The 21,685-nt window shown below is 38.0% G+C and overlaps 1 protein-coding gene across 2 annotated transcripts in view; it reads right to left on the reverse strand.

Moving 5' to 3' along the window:
- Positions 1 to 772: 772 nt before the first annotated feature.
- The window catches only part of ZNF292 (zinc finger protein 292), a 96,588-nt gene continuing 75,675 nt past the window's right edge, over positions 773 to 21,685 (reverse strand). Inside the window, exons 1-4 of one of the 2 annotated variants that reach the window (XM_020879152.2) lie at positions 16,811 to 18,174; positions 16,194 to 16,330; positions 14,246 to 14,387; positions 773 to 9,835 (exon numbers count right to left, since the gene is read on the reverse strand). In XM_020879152.2, the coding sequence (XP_020734811.2) occupies positions 2,690 to 9,835; positions 14,246 to 14,387; positions 16,194 to 16,297 (7,392 nt within the window). In that variant the 5' untranslated portion in view covers positions 16,298 to 16,330; positions 16,811 to 18,174 and the 3' untranslated portion in view covers positions 773 to 2,689. Of the gene's footprint in view, positions 9,836 to 14,245; positions 14,388 to 16,193; positions 16,331 to 16,810; positions 18,175 to 21,685 lie in introns of those variants that run through there. The other variant, XM_020879151.2, reaches the window with a different exon arrangement.

The raw sequence follows: 21,685 nt of genomic DNA on the forward strand, positions 1-21,685 counted from the left end.
ACTCTCTGTCCAGCAGTTTAAAAAAATAATTTACTTATGCTGACTCAATTTGACATTGCTGAAAAATTCTCAAAACGTTACATTTCACTTAACTTGATGTATTTTGAATAACATGTTCTGACTGGTAAGATTCAAATTCTCTGGGTTTAGAAGAGGGGGGAAAAAATCCACTTTTCAAATGATGAAACCTTAGGCAAATTTACACTGTGGGAAGAAAATATCTCAAAGGGATTGAGGAAAAGTATACCATGAAAAATATATACTTTTTGATTCTTTTTTTAATACTTAGGCATTACATTCCGTATCAAATTTTACCAACATGCTGTTGTTCTATAAGTTCATCATTTATTTTATACCATAATTTGATTTTTCTGTTCCATGCTAAAAAGCCCACTATTCCATAATTACTTTTAGCATCCAGTACCTGGAATATAAAAAAAAATTAACTCAATGTTGGCAAATCTCCACCCGCCCCCCCCCCCCCCCACACGTAGGAGAACAATTACAGAAACCTCCAGTGGTTAATTTTCTTAAGCTAATAAGCAAAAGAAAAGCCCCAATACATTGGCATTTTCCCTTAACAGGCTCATCACTAGATTCATCAGAAATAAACCTATCTGCTGCTGTACTATAGAGCAGTTTGCCAAATTCCTACCTTTAAGAGTTAGGTCAACTTCCAAGAAAACTGTAGGAAACATCAACTGTTGACAAAAATTTAATATTAAAATTATTCAAAGTTAAGTTACTATTAATTTAGGAAAAAAAACATGTATTAATCACCCATAAGAACAATTTTTATTTTAATAAATAACAGTGGGCTTACCAAAGGGTAGAGATTTTAATGTGTCAAGTTTTATGCATATTGGTAATAAACCTTGAGGAGGTGAAACCAACTATTCCATATACCCCATTCGGCCCTAAAAATAAAACTATAATACTTTAATAATAAAACTTAAAAAAATATTTCCCAAAAGAAAATAATTCACTCCTTGACCATGCTTATTTATTCAGAGTACCAGCAATTTCAGTTAATATTAAGTGCTTCATTTTTCCTGCAAGTCTGATGTTGCACAGGGAATATACACATTTTCATATCACAATATCATCAATATCTCAGGCAAATAATATTGTGAATGTAACTGGTTTATAACAAACAAAGTCAAAAATCAATGCTACTATTCATGGCAAACAGAAACAAAAGTGAATCTGAAAGGATGTTTTCTTTTGTTTCCAGTACTGATTTTAGTTGGACTTCAAAGGAAGGTTCATAAACTCTCCTGAAATAACCTCTATCTCTGGCCGTAAATCCACAGTATAAATATGGTGAATAAAGCTAAACTATAAGAGCTAACTATATACTGAATAATCAAAATAATCAATTATAACAACTAATACTGCTCTGGAAGACCAATCTAATGAAAAAAGTATCATTAGATATGGCAGGAAAATACAGACAAATCTGTACAATCTAACATCTATAAACAGTAAAATCAAAACATCCAACTTCCTTACAGAAAGTGTTTTATCTGTGTAATTATAAATGTTTAAGGAACTCTTGCATTTCATAAACACAAGATGGGCTCACTTCGATGATACCAATTTTAAGATTTATAAAAATGTTTAAAAAAATCTTTCCACAAAAGTTTATACAGTTTAAAGCTATACACCAATCTATAAATCTCAGAAAATGGGTGGGTGGGGGGGGAACAAAACCTTTATAAGATCACATGTATAAAACAAGAAATGAAATGTGATTTTATTTAAGGCAATACTGGGCTACTTCACAAATCACCACCTCAAATATTTACACTGCTCCACACTACTAGTTTCTATCACATTCACAAAGGATTTTTTTTTTAAATACGAAATGTTTAAAATCTTTGATGTAGGAAATCCTTTATTCACATTTCCATTATATTTCATGGAATCATAGTAACTATATCCAATTAAAAGCTTCAAAAAAAAATGTAGCTCTAGGAAATTCCTAAAGAATCTGCTTTAATTTCACATGTATACCACCCAAAAAATCCTGGAAGGTAAATTTACAAAGCAGAGCAGGTTGTTGATATAATGTGCCTACTTTGTGAAAAGTAAATTTTTTTTGGAGATCATCTTGTAAATAAATGTTTTATGTAAAAAAATCAATGAACTATGGCAGAGTTTCTAGTTTTTAGTTCAAAAAATTCTTAAAACAATAAAAGAACAGTTTTAAAAACTTGATCACTTGGTTAAAAATTAAAATTCCAAATATAAATGTGTCATTTAATAGTTTAGACTTACACACTGCTGGTGGCAGCAAATGATTTACAATAATAAATATATACAAAAAAAGGTATCTACAAACACAGAGTACTGTTACACATGAGCAGTGACCTGGTGAGACAAATCGATCACACAGATAACTCAGTTTAGTTCATGAAAAGGGCAACTGGCTGATAGAAATATGAGGTTTATCTCAACTATTTACAGTAACTGAAGTATGGATTCTGTTCCTCAAGTCCCATAGGGATAAAAAAAAGTTTTACATGACAAAATGTCATGTTTTTTTTTTTTTTTTTTTCTTTTTTGGCCAGGTTAATTCATGTCAGCAACAACAAAAAATAACGAAAAAGTGTCACAATTTTAGCATGCTTGATGGCTTCCTATTTAAAACAAAACTGTAAATGATGTATTTATAGCACATCAGTTATCAGTATTGCCCTCTCCCTGTAGCTTTGCCCACACTGATGTCTTTCACAACAGACACATCTGGATCATTTGAATGTACTTCAAGTTTTTTCAGACTGACGGTAGGTTTCATTTCCTGAAGCTGCTTTAAGACAAGCTCAGTGCAATCTTTCAGAGTCTTGTCTAGAACAATTTTTACATTCTCACTGCACTGAAGCTGTGTTGGATTGGCAAACTGTACAAAAGTTTCACTTTCTTTACAAGAACATATATGATTTCCACTAGTCACAGCAGTCTTGTCGACATTTCTCCTTGCATTTGAATGGGATCCTTTTTTACTCCCACTACTGGGATGATCTCTGTCGGTATTTTTCTTCTGTCTCACTGCAGACTCCTCCAGGAATTTGAGGAAGGACGCCTCAAAGCCCATTGGTTTAAATGAGCTCCAGTCAAAAGACGCAGGGCGCTCCTCAGTGGTCTGAATGGCGACAGCAGTCTCTTCTTCCTTCTGTGTGCTGCCTAATTCAACTGCTGGGGCTGGCTCAGCCCTTTCAACTCTCCTCTTTTTATTTTGGGAGACGTTTTTTTCTTTATTAACTCTCTTCAAATTACCTGTTTTTTGTTTTTCTGGCTGGCAGGGGTCATTCTCCTTAAAGTCATTACTTACATTTGACGGGGTCTGAGGCTGGGTCTCCGTACTTGTGTTGTCTTCATTTATTAATTTGGTAATAAATAATTCTGTTAGTTCATCCACTTCATCTTTTTCATTTTTCACAACTTCCTTCTGTGGAACTGCAGCTATCCTTGCATTATCACTGCTCTCTGATACACCTGTGTCAGAATCCTTCACACCAGTCTTTTCAACTTCCTGCTCACAAGTTTCCTTGAACTGTGAGCTGCAGCACTGTTTGAAGACAATGAGGAGATTGCGGTGTTGTGATGTAAATGCCTTAGATAACTTATGGCATTTATAATGTCTGATTATATTGCTTTCACTTGTAACAACTGATGTACACCCCTTTATCATACATGGATACTGGGTGACAAATCTGCTCGTACACTCAGACAAGGCATCATTTCTAGCCTTTATAGAATATACATGCTTTCCACGTTTCAGAGAGTAAGGCTTATTTTCTTCAATCTGCACAATCTTTGCAGTCTTGTTTTCCACATTATTTTTTTTCTTTCGTTTGGTCTTCGGCATTTTGACTCCTTCCCTTCCAGATCTGTATTTTGTCCCCCGGAGTTTAGACTTTGTCTTTTCTTGGTTTGCTTTGCTTGATATATTTTCCTGACCAGGTGTTAATCTTCGCGGCCGGATGAGGTGAGCTTTATGTTTGTCATTATGCTTATTAAAAATGTGCCGGAGGAGATTAGACCGGGTTGCATATATTCGGTCACAGCCTTCACAGTCACATTTGTATATGCCATCTTCTTCAGTTTTACTTCCCTTGGCCCCGATTCCATGATCTGCCTCAAGATGAACAACATAGTTCAAATATGTTGTAAATGAAGATTTACACTCTGACTGATCACATGGAAATTTCCCAACATCCACAGAAGCGGTCATACTTTCAATTTCTTCAGGTGACATCTCGTGAAGCTTCATGTAGTGTTGTATTAGGCCAGTAATTGCTTGGAAAATTCGGGAACAGTCACTCACCTGACACCGAAATTCTTTCACAGTTTGTTTCGTCTCAATTTCTTCACTCTCTTTACCAGCTTCACTCTCTTCTTCAGCCTCTGCAGAAAATGCAGGCAGATCTGACTTGTGCACAGCCTGGTAATGCAGAATCAGGTTCTGCTGTATCGTGAAGGCAGCAAAGCAGCCCTGATGAACACAGCGGTAAGGCCTGTAGGGACTGTATCTCGTGGGAAACTCAGGAGACTGAGAAACGGGCTTCTTGCGTTTCCTCTCCTCCTTTTCCTTTTTGTGTCTCCGAACTTTCCGTCCTTTGGTTTGCACATTTGCTAGAGGATTTGTATTACATTGTTCTGAAGTAACTGCAATCACTTGAGAAGAACTTTCTGTTGTTTCAGGACTTTTTTTTTCTAGAAGTTGTTTTTCTGGGATCACTGCTATACTACTGAGGGTGTTTTCTTTCATTGCTCCCAATTCTAAAGCGGGCTGGAATTCCCTTTTATTTTCCTCTGTCAGAGCTAGCTGTCTTTTTACTTGCGTAATTCGTGGGGCTGATGAATTTTCACTCTGAGATTTCCTTCCATAAGGTCTTTTTATTTTTAATTTGACCATTTCTTCTGTTGTAAAATGATGTACCAACTGACAGTGTGCCCGAAGATTAGAGTTTCTTGTAAACGTCTTCGTACATGTAGGTACTACACATTTAAATGGAGCAAACTTGAGCTGATTCTTCTTAATTTCAAGAATCATCTCTGGAGTGTACTGATGAATTTTCCCATAGTGCTTAAACAGGGCATCTTTTGTCATCGCACTGTAATTGCACCCTTGGTTCTGACACACAAAGGGTTTACTAACTCTGTCACTAAACTGAATGCTGCTTATAATTTCAGAAACTGGCTGAACAACTGTGACATTTGCAATTGATTTCACAGGAGTGGGAGTCAGTGTCACTGATGTATTTATCAGTACACAGTGGGGTGCTGGAGTGGACAGGTCATTTTCTAATTTTAATTTCTGTAAGCCTTCTAAAATCTCCTGCATTTGATCCTCCTTATGTAATACTTCACACTGAGGAATGCTACTTTTTGTTGGCATGACACCTATGAAGGAGGGAAACTGAGACGACTCAGATAACTTATTATTTTGTACAGTGTTTACTGAAGGAAGCTGAATGTTATAATTTATTTGAGCATTCTGTGATGTTTCACCAATACCCTGAGATCCATTTTTTACCTCAAGTATTTGAGAATTCATAGCACTTTTAATAATTTCAAGAGTCTTTTCAAAGTTTTGTATGACATTGTCTTCAGAGATCTGCAAATCAGAATTTATTGAAGGTGTGCATGAATTCACAGCCATCATTTGGGAATCACCATTTTCAGTTTTTAAGGTTAAAGGAGCTAACACTGTATGGGACTCAAGACTGGTTTTGAAGTTTTCTTTCACATCAGTCATAAACAACTGATTGTCAACATTATTTAATTTCTGTGTTAGATTTTCCACCAAACCCTGAGGTTCACAATTGGGAATTACAGTGGAACGAAGGTTAGTAGTTGGTATCTCAATGCTCTTTGCTATAAGTCCCATTGCTGTCAAGTCACTTGTTACCAAGTTTTGGGGAGTATTAGGGGCAATTAGTGGAGGAGTAACTTTCTTTCTTCTCTTAGAAGCACTGTTTCCCTTCTTATTTAAGTGACTAGACCTTGTGTTCTGAGGACCACTTATAACTGAAACGCGTGAACTGCTACCGGTAAAATTTTGTGATGGCCTGCTAGAACTAGGGAATGAACCAGAACACAAACCATTTTCAACAGTCTTCAGTAGTAAGTCATTTGTTGGGAAAACAGGCAAACTGCTGCACTCCTCCATGGAGGAAGCTTTGGGGTTTGGGGTCCCGTTCTGGCCTGTCAGCAGGGGGCTGGGGTGGCACACGGTCTGCAGCAGGGTTGGCACAGGTGGGTTTGGCATCACTGTCGCGTTCACCTGTGCTGCGTCGGAGACACAGCCTGTGGGGACGTGAGGGAGCGCATCGGCGCCCTCAAACGTACTGGGGATGCCAGCTGTTTCCAAAGCCTGCTTGATGATTTCGCTCCCCTCCTGACTAACACTTGTATTAAAGCTAGTCACACCAGTCCGAGGAAACGTATTTGGTAAAAATGTTGAGGAGCGGTTTTCAGCAGCAAGAAGTTGCAGGAATGACGGATCTTTAAAACATGCTTCTGGACTGAATGCAGACTGTTGTGGCTGCTGCAAGTTTACTGCATTTGTGGAGAGAATCATGCTGGCAAGAAGAGAAGGCTGCCCATTATTCTGTAGAAGTTCTTGAGCAATTTCTGCCCCATCCAGTGGTTTACAGTAAGATCGCTTAGACAAGTGTCCACCCAGAGATCTGGGGTTGGTGAAAGCCCTGTAACACCTGCTACAGATAAATTTCCCATCTCTGATGATCGCCGGCCATTTAGCCCTTTTGTTGTGCTTGGGTTTTCTTTCTTTCCCATTTGGGCCCCGCCCGCGGTCTTTCTTCACTTTTTCTGGTCCAGGCTGTTGGGCACCAGTGCCACTGAAGTCATTTGCAACACTGACTTGTGAAGGAAAAACTGCATTCTCACCATTCCCTCCCTTTAGAAAGGAGGAATTGGTATTTCCTTCGATCTGCGAAGAAAAATGATTTGTATTATTTTCCAGTTGGGAGAAAACAGAGTTAGTCCCACTGTCTGCTGGTGAAGGGAAGAGAGACACGGAGCTGCTTTCCGCAGGTAACGGAAGAAAAGGGTCTGAGCCGCTGTCAATATTCAAAGGCAAAACCGTTTTGGTTAGGTCTTCCATTTGTGCTGGCAAGGTGGTGCTAGATAAATTCCCCATCTGGGAACATAACAGACCACCACCTTGTTCATTCTTATCCTGAGAAGGTATATTTGGATTTATGACACTTTCCACCGAGGGCAACAGTGGAGCGGACACACTCGCTAAATGAGCTGGGAGGATGGGTGATGTGACATGCTGCGCCTGATCAGAACAGGCAGGAGTCCCGCTGGCTTTGGTCTGTGGTGTAAAAAATGCGTTATTAGAGCTGCTCACCTGCGATGGCAAAAAATAAACAAACTTGCCATTATTTGGTGTATTTAAATTGTTAGCTTTCTGACCCCTTTTGCTCTTGCGTTGCATTTTGAATGCTGCATACTGGTCGGGGTGTGCCGTCTTCATGTGTTTCCCAATACTCTGTGAAGAGTTATAAGTTCGAGTACATCCCTCAACCTGGCAACTGAATTTCTGAACTGGCGCTTTTGGAGGCACTGATGGAGTTCCTAAAGAATTACTGAGGTTGGGCTGTGGTGGAACAAATGTGATACTTTCCAGCGTCTTCAGAGGTAAATTATAAAGACTGGATGATGTTTTAACATTACCTCCACATTCAAACTTGGGAGTTGGTAAACTGTTTTGAAACCCTGTCTGGTTTTGCACAGAAAAGGTCATCAGATTGCTCACTTGTCTTTCTAAGTTTTGTGTGGTTATGCCGTCTATCTTGAGGGCTTCTGAGGCCACTAAAGAATTCTGAGTAATCTGGGTTTCATTGAAACAATCCTGTTCCTTTCTCTCCTGGAAATCTGTGTGACACAAATCATTACAAGCATTTTCAACTGGTGTATGTAAGTTGGTGACCAGTGATTCACCAGCGCTTTCCACAGCTGAGTTTTCTTGCTTCCCGAAGTTCTCCTCGATCCGCTGATTGAGGGACACCTTAATGGACACGGCTACTTCACTGGCCTGAAGCAGAGGAGTGGTAGCCGTGTTTCCTAAACCATTTGGCAGTGCTCCATCAGTCTGCCCGAGCTCCGAAGCAGAAATCTGGTCTTGTTTGGTCACAGGTGATTCTGCCTTGCTTTTATCCCAAGCATCACTTCTATCAGCTGGGATGGTGTTTTCAACACTATTTTCTGAAGGAAGCATGGATCTTTCTTTCTCAGAGTTCCCTTCTGCACTCTGACTCACTCTGGAAGGCTGAACAGAATCTCTGGCTGAGTTAAGTTGGTCTTCAGGAGGCAGCACTTTTTCAGGAGTACTGTGATCTTCCAGATGCTTCTCAAGCTCACTCTGAGAACGGTAAACTTTGCCGCAGCCTGTGAACTTACATGTGTAGGTGTTATAATGCTGTGCTTCATGGTCATACAGTAAATACGCTTCTGAGAAGATTCGGCCACACCGAGGAAACATGCACTTCGCCCTGAAGACCGGGTGCTCCTTGCGGTGGGTTAAGAGCTCTGCGTAGCTGTTGAAGCCGGCCCTGCACCTCATCTGTATGCAGATGTACGGCTTGCTGCCACAGTGCATCTGCAAGTGGTCATTCAGGTGAGCGACACTTACAAAGTGCCGCCTGCAGTACTGGCAAATAACTTTTCTGCTCTGCATTTCAAGAAAGCGCTTGGCATCTTCATTATCCTTATGTCCCTTTACGTGAGCAATTAAATTTTTAAAGTACTTAAAGCCCTTTTTACAAAATGTGACAGGGCAGTTGAACTCATTAACCGGTACTGGTTTCTGGACCGGGACCACCTCTGGCTCGTAAGATTTGTCTCTGTCATCAGTTTCGTCGTCCGAGCCGTCGTTGTCATTAAACACTATGAAGTCCGTGGAATAGAGGCTGTTCTTCTTGATGGGCCGCTGCTCCTGCTTGGCCACAGCATGTGTCTTCTGGTTCTCGCTGGTAGCTGTGATCTTAGGAGGCCTTCCCAACCTTCTCAGTGGCTTCATAGCTGCCAGTCTCTCTTTACTTGACTGTTTAACATGCAGCGTGACATGAGGGACAAAGGTCTCCTTCGAGTTAAAGCTCTTTGCACATATGGGGCAGCTGTAAACCCCGTCTCTGCAATGCTTCTGAGCGTGCCGCACGATTCGGTGGCCGAGGAATTCTTTGTCACACAGCACACAATACTGCATGTAGGCTTGCCAATTCCTGAACCGAGCCGATATGAATCCCCTCTCTCTCAACTGCTTTATCTCTCTCTTTTTCTGCTTTTCATCACAAATGTCTCTAAGGAGGCCAGAATTAGCACCAATTCCACCATTCACAGAAGAGTCTTTCCTCTCTTCCTGGTAGTCTGCTACTTTCTCATAAACCTCACTGTCATTTAATTCATCTATTGAAGACACGATGGATGCTTCTTCTCCCATTAATGCAAGACACTGTCGTTTTAAAGTTTTCCAATCCCAGAATTCTGGATCAAAGGGCCACTGAGTTTTCAATACAAGTAAGAGCTCACAGCGTAGGGAATTTGGTATTGGAAGATTCTCTTCATCATATTTCTGGTCTGGCTGGTTATACAACATTTCCACAGCATAATATGCATCTACTGTAGGCTCAATAAGAAATTCACTCAGTTGACAAGCACGTTTAACTTCCAGATCATCAGGCAACAAGCATGAAATGGTCTTGCAGATAGATATTTTCACTTCAGTATTTTCTGTAGATTCCAGGCGAAGAGCTTTTACGCATAACTCTATACAAGTGGCAAGTCCAGCTCCTTCAGTCTGTGAAGAAGCAAGCAAGAAATGTTACCTTAATTTACACTCATCAACGCAGATTTGTAAATTTAGTAATTTTAAAACTGAGGTTTGTTTTCTCAAATTTTGCAATAGCCCATCTATGAAAATAACCCCTCCCAAGCACTGTGGCTGTGTGTGTGTGAGATGAGCCGCAGAGAACAGCAGAAAAACATAAACACTGGTAGCTGAGACATGAGCATAGAATCATGTAACAGCCAGGTAAACTTGGATGCTATCTAACTTCTCTGGTCTTTCATATCACAATATAAAATAAGAGATCAAAACAACACTTAAACTGAATGAAACTGTTGTGAACATTATTATAATAGATATCATGCATCTAAAGTATCATGTTTGGAACATGGTAAGTGATCAAGACATGTCGTTAACTTTATCACAAATTTCATTTCCTAAGTTTGTATTTACAATCCTTCTGAAATAACAACCCTCTTAGTTTACTTATAAAACTGAGAATGTCCCCATAATTCCTAACTCATTAGCAATGAGAAGAGATTCTCACATTTGAGAATAAAGTTTTTCTTTAAATACTGGGAATCCTAATTCAATCATAAAGTGAACTGAAGTGAAATGAAGTGAAAGTCGCTCAGTCATGTCTGACTCTTTGCCACCCCATGGCCTATATAGTGCATGGAATTCTCCAGGCCAGGATATTGGAGTTGGGTAGCCTTTCTCTTCTCTAGGGGAGCTTCGCAACCCAGGGATTGAACCCAGGTCTCCTGCATTGCAGGAGGATTCTCTACCAGCTGAGCCACAAGGGAAGCCCAAAATTGAACGCCAAATCACCTACCTTATGACTGGAACATCCTAAGAATTAGGAGTAGCAGGAGACACAACAAACCTTTTATCCTTTTGAATTAGCATCTTGAACTATTATGATAATATAGCAGTAACAAAGGTAAGACTCATTTGAAAAATATATGAAGAGATAAAAATGGGTTCTAAGAGACTAAAACAGAACAAATAAATGAGAAATAAGCCGGTCACAGATGTGGCCACATTCGGGGGAATGAAATGTGTGCTTTAGGCCAGAGGGCAGGGAAGTCAAAAGAAGTCCACAAGAGCTGAGAGGGCTTGCATTTTCACAGGTTCAGAAGGAAACAAAATCTTTCACTAAAAGGGAAGCTTGGGTCTGTGGGCCAAGAGGAGGGCGAGTGCAACAGGCTGAGGAACTGGACTGGCCTCCTCACGCTGTAAGTCAGTCTGAAACCTTAACTATGAAGGCCAACAGAACAGGGTAAAGTTCTTGTTCTCGTGAGCTTTTTGTCGGCCGGTATATGTGTGACTGAAGGTTAAGTTTACGGGAAATATTCAATTCATGAACTGGTTATATGACAACTATCTTTAGAGCTGAGTCGAGAGTGAGCTAGGTGGACAGCATCAGAACTGAGTTAAATTACAGAGAGCTGGACTAGCGTCTGGAGAATCAGGAGTGCTTAGTGTGGGAAAAAATCACACTCGAGGCGCTCAGAGGCACCTCGTGAGGAGTGAACGGAGGAGAAAACCGCCTCTTCTTCAGGCTGCGTTTCACCTTTTTGGTGACTAGGACCTGTGTCTGGCCACCGCCACTTGCGAGTCTAACAGGCAAGCGGGTTAGGGCCTCTTCTTCCTTCGCTCAGCACCTACTCTGCACCCGGGACTGTGCTGGGCCACGTGCTCCTTCCCTCTCAGCAGTCTCGATATCCCACTAGTCAAGAAAGACGTGTTACAGAGCAACTGGCAGTGCGTCTCGGCAGATATGAGACCCTTAGGGGACGGCTTTATATTTCCAACTCTTTGACTGCAGGGGTCTAGGAAAAAGTAAATCAAATGACGAACCAAGCGATCTGCCCCATTTCCTTTACAGACCTCAATTACAGTTTAAGAAGGAAATAATTATTCTAAGTCATTATGTCAGTAGCTGGGCAACAACTCTCAACAGCTCCCGGAGCTCTGAGGTACCGAGGGGAAAGGGGCACACCAGACAAACATTCCTGTTCTTTCCCCTACTGCTCATCCCTGTTCTTTCCTCCTGAAAATGAAGAGAAATTATTTCAGGAGGAAAAAAAAAGCAAAAGATACATGTAAGATTTACTGACCAAATACAGATCTTAAAAGATCAGACAGTAAGAATGTCTTTTGGTCCCTACTTTCAAAAACAAAATCATACATACAAACACTTCATGTCATGCTACATCCTAGCTTTCAAGGGGCCCTAAGGCCTGTTTGGCATCCCACCCCATGCAGTGGTAGCACCTTTGGAAACTGTCTTTGTGTACTTTTAAAGTGGAAACCAAATGCATTCCTACAAGGATTACTATAACAAAAGAAATTAGTTTTGTAAAAGCTGGATTCTGATTTTTGCTAGTAAATGAATGGAAACACATATACAATCTCTATTATCACTGTCCTTTAGAATTTCGTCTCACCTACTGTTTAATCCATCTGTTAGGTTTGTTTTCATGTCTATGATTATGTTTTTGTATTTCTAAAAGTTCTTTTGACTCTTCTTAAAATCTGCTTGGTCATTTTATAGGACCTCTCTTTTTCACACTTTCATTCCTTATTTTATATCTTTAAATATATGTATTTCATAGATTTATCAGACTATTTAAAGAATCAAGCAAATGATTCCATCGTTTTGTCTACTGAAATTCATTCACGTTGTGTGAATTGTGTGTCTTGTGTGCTTAATAGATAGTGATGGTTAACTTATTTATGTCTTTAAATATATGTTATTTATACTTTTTATTCTTTAAAAAGTTTAATCCTGCTGTTAGCTGTCTCTGCAAAAACTGCCCATGGCTGACACTTTCATTGTAAATCTTGATGGTGAACCTATCTTGAGAAGAGCTTTATCAAAGAAATCATGTATTGAAGGCATGTCCCTCCAAAGTAGTTCTTCATTTGCTTCTGCCAGGGATCCCAGGCATTCACCAGCCCAGGACTTCACCCTTACCTTTTAAAATATTACTTATGTAGGGGAGCAAACTCCACCACCCCAAAATGTGTTTCTTTGACAGGAGGATTATTTTAGGCTGATTATTTTTAAAAAACAGAAGACTAAGGAGGTTTTTCTTGTTACCCCCCAAAACTCCTCTTTATTGACTAAAAGAATTTAGAAGAAGGGCCTGTTCCTGTAACAGAGCTATTTCCAGACACATCCGCAAAGAACATGGGTTGGGCACAGTGGAGGAAACTTCGCAGGGCCTGGAGATCGAGTCCACCGTGTCTCCTTGTTTCTGCAGGACCCAACAAGCACCTGCTCCTCCATCTCCATGTGAACTCCCTCCTTTTGCTCCGAAGGCCCAAACTGCTACTCCCAACATTCTCTTTGTCTTTAACTGACAGCGGTATTTAAGGTGAGGATTTTGGCCATTTTGGCGAGCTTCTTAGTTTTCTTGGGCCTCTCCCAAGTATATATGTTATTAAACTTTTGCTTGGTGTTCTCCTGTTAATCTGCCCCACGTCTGTTTAATTCTTAGAAGACCCAACATAACTAAGAAGGAAAGGGCGAGGAAAAGATCTTCTTCCCTGACACCCACTTGATGTGGGGATTCCTGGTTACAGTGTAGGGTAAATGTGGACCCTAAATCTGTGTGAAGGCAGACCTATGGTTACAATTTATTAGGGAAAACATTTTCCTTCTCTGACCCACAGTCCAGTTGGACAAGGTTTCCGACCATCATCTATGTTCAAGTAATATTTTTCTAGTTCACTTTGCAATGAAATTATAGTACTTTACAAGTTAGTGGAAAGGAGGTGGGGGACATGGAACTCAGTTCTAAATCCCCAACTTAAAAAGGGCCCAAGATGCTATATCTTACCTTATCCCTGGGTGGATATAAAACTTCAAACCTTAGCTGCTCCAAGTGCTAACACACCCCACTCCCCAGCAGGTTAGGAGAACCCTAGCCTCAGCTCAAAGTTTCTACTCCAGTTTTTAGGTTCCTCTTCTTTTTGAGTCTAGGGAATTCCCCACTATTCTTGTAATTAAGCTGCTAACCACTAAGAACAATGTTTTATTTCATCAAGTATTTCTGGGTCTTTTGTAGAAGGAATCTTAGATACTGTAATCTGCCAGACATCAAGCAAAAGAAGCTATATTTCTTTTTACACTTTCTAAATTTATATAGAACCAAATTATCAAAACTGTGTAACACCTAGAAGAAAAACTGTGGAATGATAAAATATGAGTATTATGTATACAGTGCTTGTCTTCAGGCTAAGAGCAAGCCCCTGGCTATCATTTGCATTTTTAAGTTTCTCTGTATGAAATAAAATTAAGGACTAATAAAATCAATATTCAAAGCATTAAATGAAATAAAAGTCACTGAAGTCCACGTATTAAATGTGTAATTTACACATCTGAAATTAAGATACCTTGATCATTCTTACCTCTGAATTAATAACTTTAATCAGGAAGAAAATGTGATATACTGTCTTGGTTAACAAAGAAAGTTGACGACATCTTTCTAGGTACACTTGAATAGATGGTTCTACTCTCTGCTGTAATTTACTCCAAAAGAGAGTGAGTTCCCTAAAAAGAAAAAAAAAAGTAAGTTGGAGGTGCAATGTAAAATCATGAACTTTGTCTGTCTAGTAATTACATTTGAAATTAAAACTAGTTTCAGATTCTAATGCTATATGTGGAATGAAGTTTAAAAGAAAAAGACCCTCAATTTTCTAGAGACTTATTAAATAAAATTAAGATATGATTTATCATTTTATTAAGATTTTTCAATCTCAAAGAAGCACTCACTACCTTTTACTAGGAAAGCACCTGACATTTAAATAAGATACATACCCGACATTTAAACAGGATACACACACCACATCTGAACTTTAAAAGTAATAAGAAATGCAAAATATGTGTATATATAAAATGCATCAATGGCAAAATGATTTTTAAAAAGCATTTAATTTTTATCTTCTAATAATTTATTATTAGATAATGTTAAGAATCAATGATGACACAGAACCCAGAAGAAAATAACTGCTCTGTGCTACCGCAGTGAAAAAAGAAAAAAGACTTTGAAAAATAAACTTTGAAATTTATTCCAACTGCAATCACACTGTGTTTTTCACAGAAAATAACCCTACTGAACTGAGAAATTTTCCATCCTTTTACCTATCATCCTACTTCTCTCTGTCCTCCAGTTTCTCCTCCATACAGGCCTTTCCAATTAGCTCCTCAGTTTCCAGTCCTAGAAGCTTTGCCCTTTTCACCATCCGCTTGAGAAACTTGCTCATCTACTGGATCTTAACCTGCATACTGAGGACTTCAAAAATCTGTCTCTCTAGTCTCGACCACTTTCACCTCTTTAGTTTTTTCTAAGACTTCTCCACTTTGATCTCTCCTGAAACTTGAAAGTTAATACATGAAAAGGATAATTAACATTCTTTTTGGTTCACTGCCCTTCTAATTTAACACATCATTATCACTGACTCTATCTATCAGCCTCTTCAAACATTTCTTTCACCTCGCCCCATATCCACAGGAAACTTTAACTCCCCAGCTGAACTACTTACAGGCTTTGGAGTTGATTTTTCTATTTCAACTCAATTCCGTACTGCCACTTCCTACCATGAGCTCACCCTCACAGTTCAGGTAAATATTCTTAAATTTCGGAATGCTGTACACTAAATTTTCTTTTGTGTTTTCACAATACAACACTGAAGACTAACAATACAGTTGACTGACCAGATAAATTGTCAGTGTGAGCTAACACTAACTTAAGACAGCTGATCTTAAGTTTTTTGACTTAACTCAAGTAATTATCCCTGCTATCTGTATCCTCCCAAAGGATGATATATATAACAGGTTTGCACACTAGGGAATGTACCATATGAAGAAATGTGTATTGAAGAATTTAGTGAAGTATTAATAGAATGACACCTTGTAAGTGGGTAACGGAACTATATTTCTACACGTAAATGACTAGCACCTAGTTATGCATTAATAGCAAAAAGTGTGCAATATGCAAAGAAACAATACATACATTAAAGGTGGCTTCCATATCTGAAAACATTTTTATTGTAGCATTAAATAAAATAAGCCCTTCTTTCATCTTCCAACATTTAAAATTTTCCTAGTCATAACCGATCATTATATGATCATTACTGGTATACTGAGGAACTGTGTGGTCTCTTAACAGAAAAAATTTTTTAAGTTATAATATGAACTACTTGATAATCAGTTTACACAGCATATAGTATCTGAAAATAAGCTTTTTTGTCTTGGTAACACTAAAAAGATTTTAAAAAATATGTTCTTAAGCTATCTGCACAACCTATCTGTAATCTTATTTAACAACCTTCTCTTTTCAAAAGAAAATCAACTCACCAAGCACAGTACATATCTCCCTGTTGAAGCTGACGTGATAAAAATGCAGTACATAAGACAAGAGCACTTTTTTCATCACCCTCAGATTCTAAGTTACAGATCATTTCTAGGGCATCTTTGCAATCAACTTCTGAAATCTACAGAGAAAGGATATAGAAATATGCCATAAAATGGTTTTAGGTTAGAATATATAGTAATATACTTTACAATTTTTATTAGGTATGTACAGATCATTTTCTTTGGTAAAACCTCATTAACTCATACATTATCAATTCATAATATGTCATGATTGGGCTACTGTTTAAAGAAATAATCTTTCTTCAAGTCAGAGAACCAATGATCTTCAAGACCTTTACAAGTATTCATTTATATGTAAATAACTAATGCTAATTACAAGCAACCTTTACCCATTAAATCAGGTCTATAATACTGAAAAAGAAAAGCTGCTACTTGTACTTTTTCCCGTTTATCTAGTAATTTAAGAAGCATTAGAATGAACAGAAAGACAGAAACATTTACTGGATATAGACTAAGAAACAAAGTGTCTGTTCATTGCAGGGAATAAAATAAAACATGAAACATTTTATGTAGCTATACCACTTTTAAATGAAGCTCACCTCAGTTTTCTATAAATCTCCATTATTTTTCTTTTCATATATATTCATTCCATCTCAAAGCTTGTCAAGTCATGCATGCATAAGTATAACCTAGATGAAGGCAACTTGCTTCATTTAATTATGCACTTACATCTATTGCTTATTTTTAAAAAATTAAAATTTATTATCTCTACTACAATGATTTACTACAATAAACAATCAGAATGTATGATCTCTATAAGGATTTGCTTTAAGATAAAGATGTGACAAAGAGCACACAATCACAGATCACTGGTGTTCCACAGAATTAACATGGTACAACTGTCAAATGGCAAAAAGAATTGAAGATCAATACAAACCATTAGCACCCATACCACAGAGCTAACTATACATCTCCCTGTTAATCTCTGTCTCCTCATTAATTTTTGAGTACAGGAAAAGTGTGTGTGTGTGTAAAATGTAAGGTGTTTAGAATTAAACAAGTGTCTGAATGGAAATGGGGTAATGCTAAAGTTTGATCTTTGACAACAAGGATAAAGACTGCAAGGGGACAGATTCAGAAGTTCCATTTTACGTATTAAATCGAGCTAGGAAACACTAAGGCCCAACTCTGAATCTATGTGTTTAACAACAATCACTTCTTTAAGTAAATATGAAGTTAGTGTAAGAGTTATGACTAAAACCCAAATCCTGGAACTCTCTGGCACAGTACGTTTTCCATTATTCCTGTGTCTGCCTCTTTTGTACAGATCTTTATCTATAAGGAACTCTATATAAACAAACACAAAAAGGGCTGAACAATATATATTTATATAATTAGTATTTTCAAATACCTACAATAAGTTAAATGTGTTGTTAGACATTTTATACGTGTATGTAATTATTAATCTTAATTTTTCTACTAGACAGGCATTAGAAACATGTTACACGTAAGACGTCAGTAATAACAACAAATAGCAGCTACTCTACTACTCGTTCGTGTCAGCTTCTTCAGGAGAAGCATTGCTAACCCAGTGCAGCACCCTGCCTGGTACACCGACTACTGTTTCTTTTTAGAGACAAGGCACAGAGTTAAGTTACTTGCTCAAAGCTGCATGCTTAATTAGCAGAGTCGAGATTTCAACCCAGATCTAGCTTCAAAGTCTGTGCTTCTTCTAGACTTCCACATAAGCATATTACATAAGCACACTGAGGGTCTTCATTGATCAATGCTGATTTTACAAGTTCAAGTTTTAAAAAATTCTTACCTCATGAAAGTCTAATTTATTTTGAATCAAATTTTCATGTTTTTTAAAAACCTAAGGTGTTCTTACTGAATGCTTAAGTAATGCAAAATATGTACATTATATATAAGAAATTAGTTTTTCCAATGATGTTACCTATATTAGCTTACACTTAATAATAAAACATATATTTATATCTAAAATACAAAACCAACAAAGGGAGCTCCTATAAGTCCACAAATATACAACATACTAACTGAAACATCTGCTATATTCAATTATATTTCACTTTTTACTGGTATGCTAAGGAAGCAATTTTTACTATGCACTACTCATTTCCCTAATATAGATACCCCACTTGAAAAAAAAATAGGGGGAGGGGGGACCGGGATGGGGAATACATGTAAATCCATGGCTAATTCATTTCAATGTATGACAAAAACCACTGCAATGATGTAAAGTAATTAGCCTCCAACTAATAAAAATAAATGGGGAAAAAAAAAAAAAGAAAGCTACAGAATTTATTCAAGGTATTGTTAAGAGATGCTAACAGGGATTTCACATAGCACGGTTAAATATTTAGACTTGGAAAATAAAAGTATTTCATATTTATACTGCAATAAATGTATATTCTTTAACAAATAAAAAAAAAAAAAAAGAAAAAAAATAGGACACTATAGAGAAACTGAAACCTAATCAATGGCTGAATTAAAACTGTGCAAGTGAAATATAGGTCAACTTTAGCCATCAATGAGCAAGAACTATATTTTATAATCCAAGGCAGCATGAAGTAAGGATTATCAATATACTACCAATATAGGGACTATTTGTATGTTACAGATATCTATTCTGTATTGCTTTGAAAAAATAAGCAAAAATTTAACACTAGAAAATTTAAAAATATGAATAAAACACTGGAAGTCAATTAGCACAATTTGTTTGCTAAAGATATACTTTGCTAAATCCCTTTGTAAAGTGTAAAAATCATTTCAAAAGTGCAAATAATGACTTTTATGTTTTAATATAGCCTTCTGCCAGATATTAAAAAAGTATAGAACACTTCATATTTTACATACATTTACCAAGTGCACTTTTAAAATGTATGGGCTTGAATACATTTCAGGAGAAGCTTTTTGCTTATCAAAATAAAATTGCTTTCCTCCATTCAGAAAAGGACTTAAATCGTAAACCTGACACACTAAAATAATTAGCTACTTTTTTTTTTTTAAACTCTCAGAGTAGCAACATCTTGGGCTAGATTTAAAAGACAAATAATCTATAGTGTTAGGGAATAAAAAATTTCATAACTGTTTATGGGAGCATAACTCATAACCTTTTGGGGGGGGGGATGGTAGCATGGCCCGATTTAAGATGTGTAGGTTCTTTGATTCAGCAATTCTACTTATAGAAATTTACCCCACCAATGTACCCCCAAGAAGAATGAAAGGATGTATCAATAAGTACCAGGCAACAATTTAAATGTCCTCTAGTTTGACTAAAATATTAATTAAAAATCTATACTATGGAATTATGCAGCCATGAGAAGGAATGAGGTTGATTTATAAGAAATGACATGGAAAGATGTCCATACTAAGAGCAGGAAAAGTCCCTATCAGCCAGGATGTGTGTATATTTAAAGAATGTTTATATGTAAAAATATTAGAAATAAAAAATTTCACACTTAACGATTACTTGGGTCAGATGGGAAATAACAGAGACAAAGTAGATTTTACTTTCCTGTTTATTTTGACAACAAAACCAGGAGAAATACTGAATATAAAATAAACACTGCTAACTTCATTTTTATACTGACGCCAAGAACCCAGGCCAAAGCCCAGCCCTTATGGAGAAGCCAGCTCAACACCCGTCTCTCAGCCTCACTCCTCGGCCACCCACCAGGGCTAGCTGTTATTTCTGTCACAGTGCAAGGGTCCTGAGAAACAGTCAGCCCTTGCTCACAGGCTCATGGATAAAGACTAAAGGTCCAGGGCAGGCTGACTCGTTCTCATATCTACTGCCACCTACTCTAAAGAATGGGTAAAAACCTCAAGCGTTTACAAGAACCAGGTAGGTAAGGGAAATGTTTGACGTGGGCCCTGTGAGGGAGCGCGCGTGCCTCCTCTGAAGCGGGCAGTGTCTGGGCAGTTGCTCCAAAGTGACCATTTTCCTTGGGGCAGAAGGGATGACAGAATTTACTTCACTTGGAACAATCAATATGCTTGTAATAGAAAAATAAAAGAATAGTCAAACAATCTCTAAGTGAAAAGAGATTCCTAACAAGGAGCGTTGTCAGACTTACACATATCCTGTTCTGTTCTACAGTATTGATCTAGTTTCGCTTCTGGGTGGGGAAACTGATTCTGTGTACTCTGCTTAAAGAACGTGGAGCATCTTAGTTCCACCTGCTTAAAATGAGAAGGAAAAAACAACTTCACATGACATCGGAGATACCCGGGGTCCTCAGAGAGAAGTTTTCTGAGGGTCTCCCACAGCAGGGTGGGCTGCTGTTACTTAACTGCGGACAATTAAACCAAGAGGGAATTTAGGTTCAGTACTGCAAGATCTTTTTTGATTATTCAGGACAGCTAGAAATAGAGACTCTCCTGGAGATAACAGATTCACAGTCTTCAACTTCAAACAGGACTTTAAAAGTTAATGTAACCACCCTATCTTTAGATACTTTCCTGCCAGAAGGTACGCTTCTAAGGGTCCGTCCTTTACTCACTTACAACCCTCTCAGTGTTTAGAGGACACCTTTCATTTACTTAATAAAAATCTGCTGAAGGAAGGATGAGCAGACGGACAGACTTAATTAAGGCTTGGGACTGAACTGATAATGAAAACTTAAACGAAGCTGAAAAATACACAGGATGCAGTATCATAATAACTATTTAAGGACTAAAAATGTCACAGACATTTCAAAGGCTGTATGTCAAGAAACTTTATACATCTGCCAATGAACTTCTCTACAGGGTTATTCCTGACCAATAAGAAAACTTCAATCCTCTATTTAGCTCCTATTACAGCGACGAAAAAGCCATTATCTGAGACAAAAGAGAAACACTAAAGAGGAAAATAGCTAATATCCAAACTAATGACATCTCCTGAGCCAGAGCCCTTGGCTCTACTTCATCCGGTAGAGAAACTGCATCACTCTCCCAGGATTCTCATTATCCAAAACATACACAACAGGCTTCTCATCTTGGTCCAAGGCTAGCATCTTCCTCTAATCACACAATCACCATTATAATCCCAAGGCTAGCATCTTCCTCTAATCACACAATCACCATTATAATCCCAGCCTTTAACCTCACATGGGCATTCAGCTCTCTGTCAGAGGTTATCTTCCTTCTGGATTCTGACTACAGCCTCCGTCTACTCAGGGGATCGCGCACCTCTGTTAATTGTCCTCTCTCTCTTATTTCAGCTTCTCCCTTTGCATATCCTAAAATCTGTCCCACAATCCCTTTGCTCTCCATTCGCTACCACCCTAGAATCACAGGATACTTATATTAGAGATATAAGACATATATACACATCACTGTTCAATGTATTATAGTTTTATCTATTCTCTTTATATACATATTCTGCTTTTTTGATCAAAAACTTTCAATTCTCCTACCCTGTCTTCAACTTCATTTTGGAATTATGAGTCCTCTAAGATGCAAAATTC

This window comes from Odocoileus virginianus, chromosome 19 (assembly GCF_023699985.2).
Source record: "Odocoileus virginianus isolate 20LAN1187 ecotype Illinois chromosome 19, Ovbor_1.2, whole genome shotgun sequence".
In the NCBI taxonomy this organism is placed as follows: domain Eukaryota; kingdom Metazoa; phylum Chordata; class Mammalia; order Artiodactyla; family Cervidae; genus Odocoileus; species Odocoileus virginianus.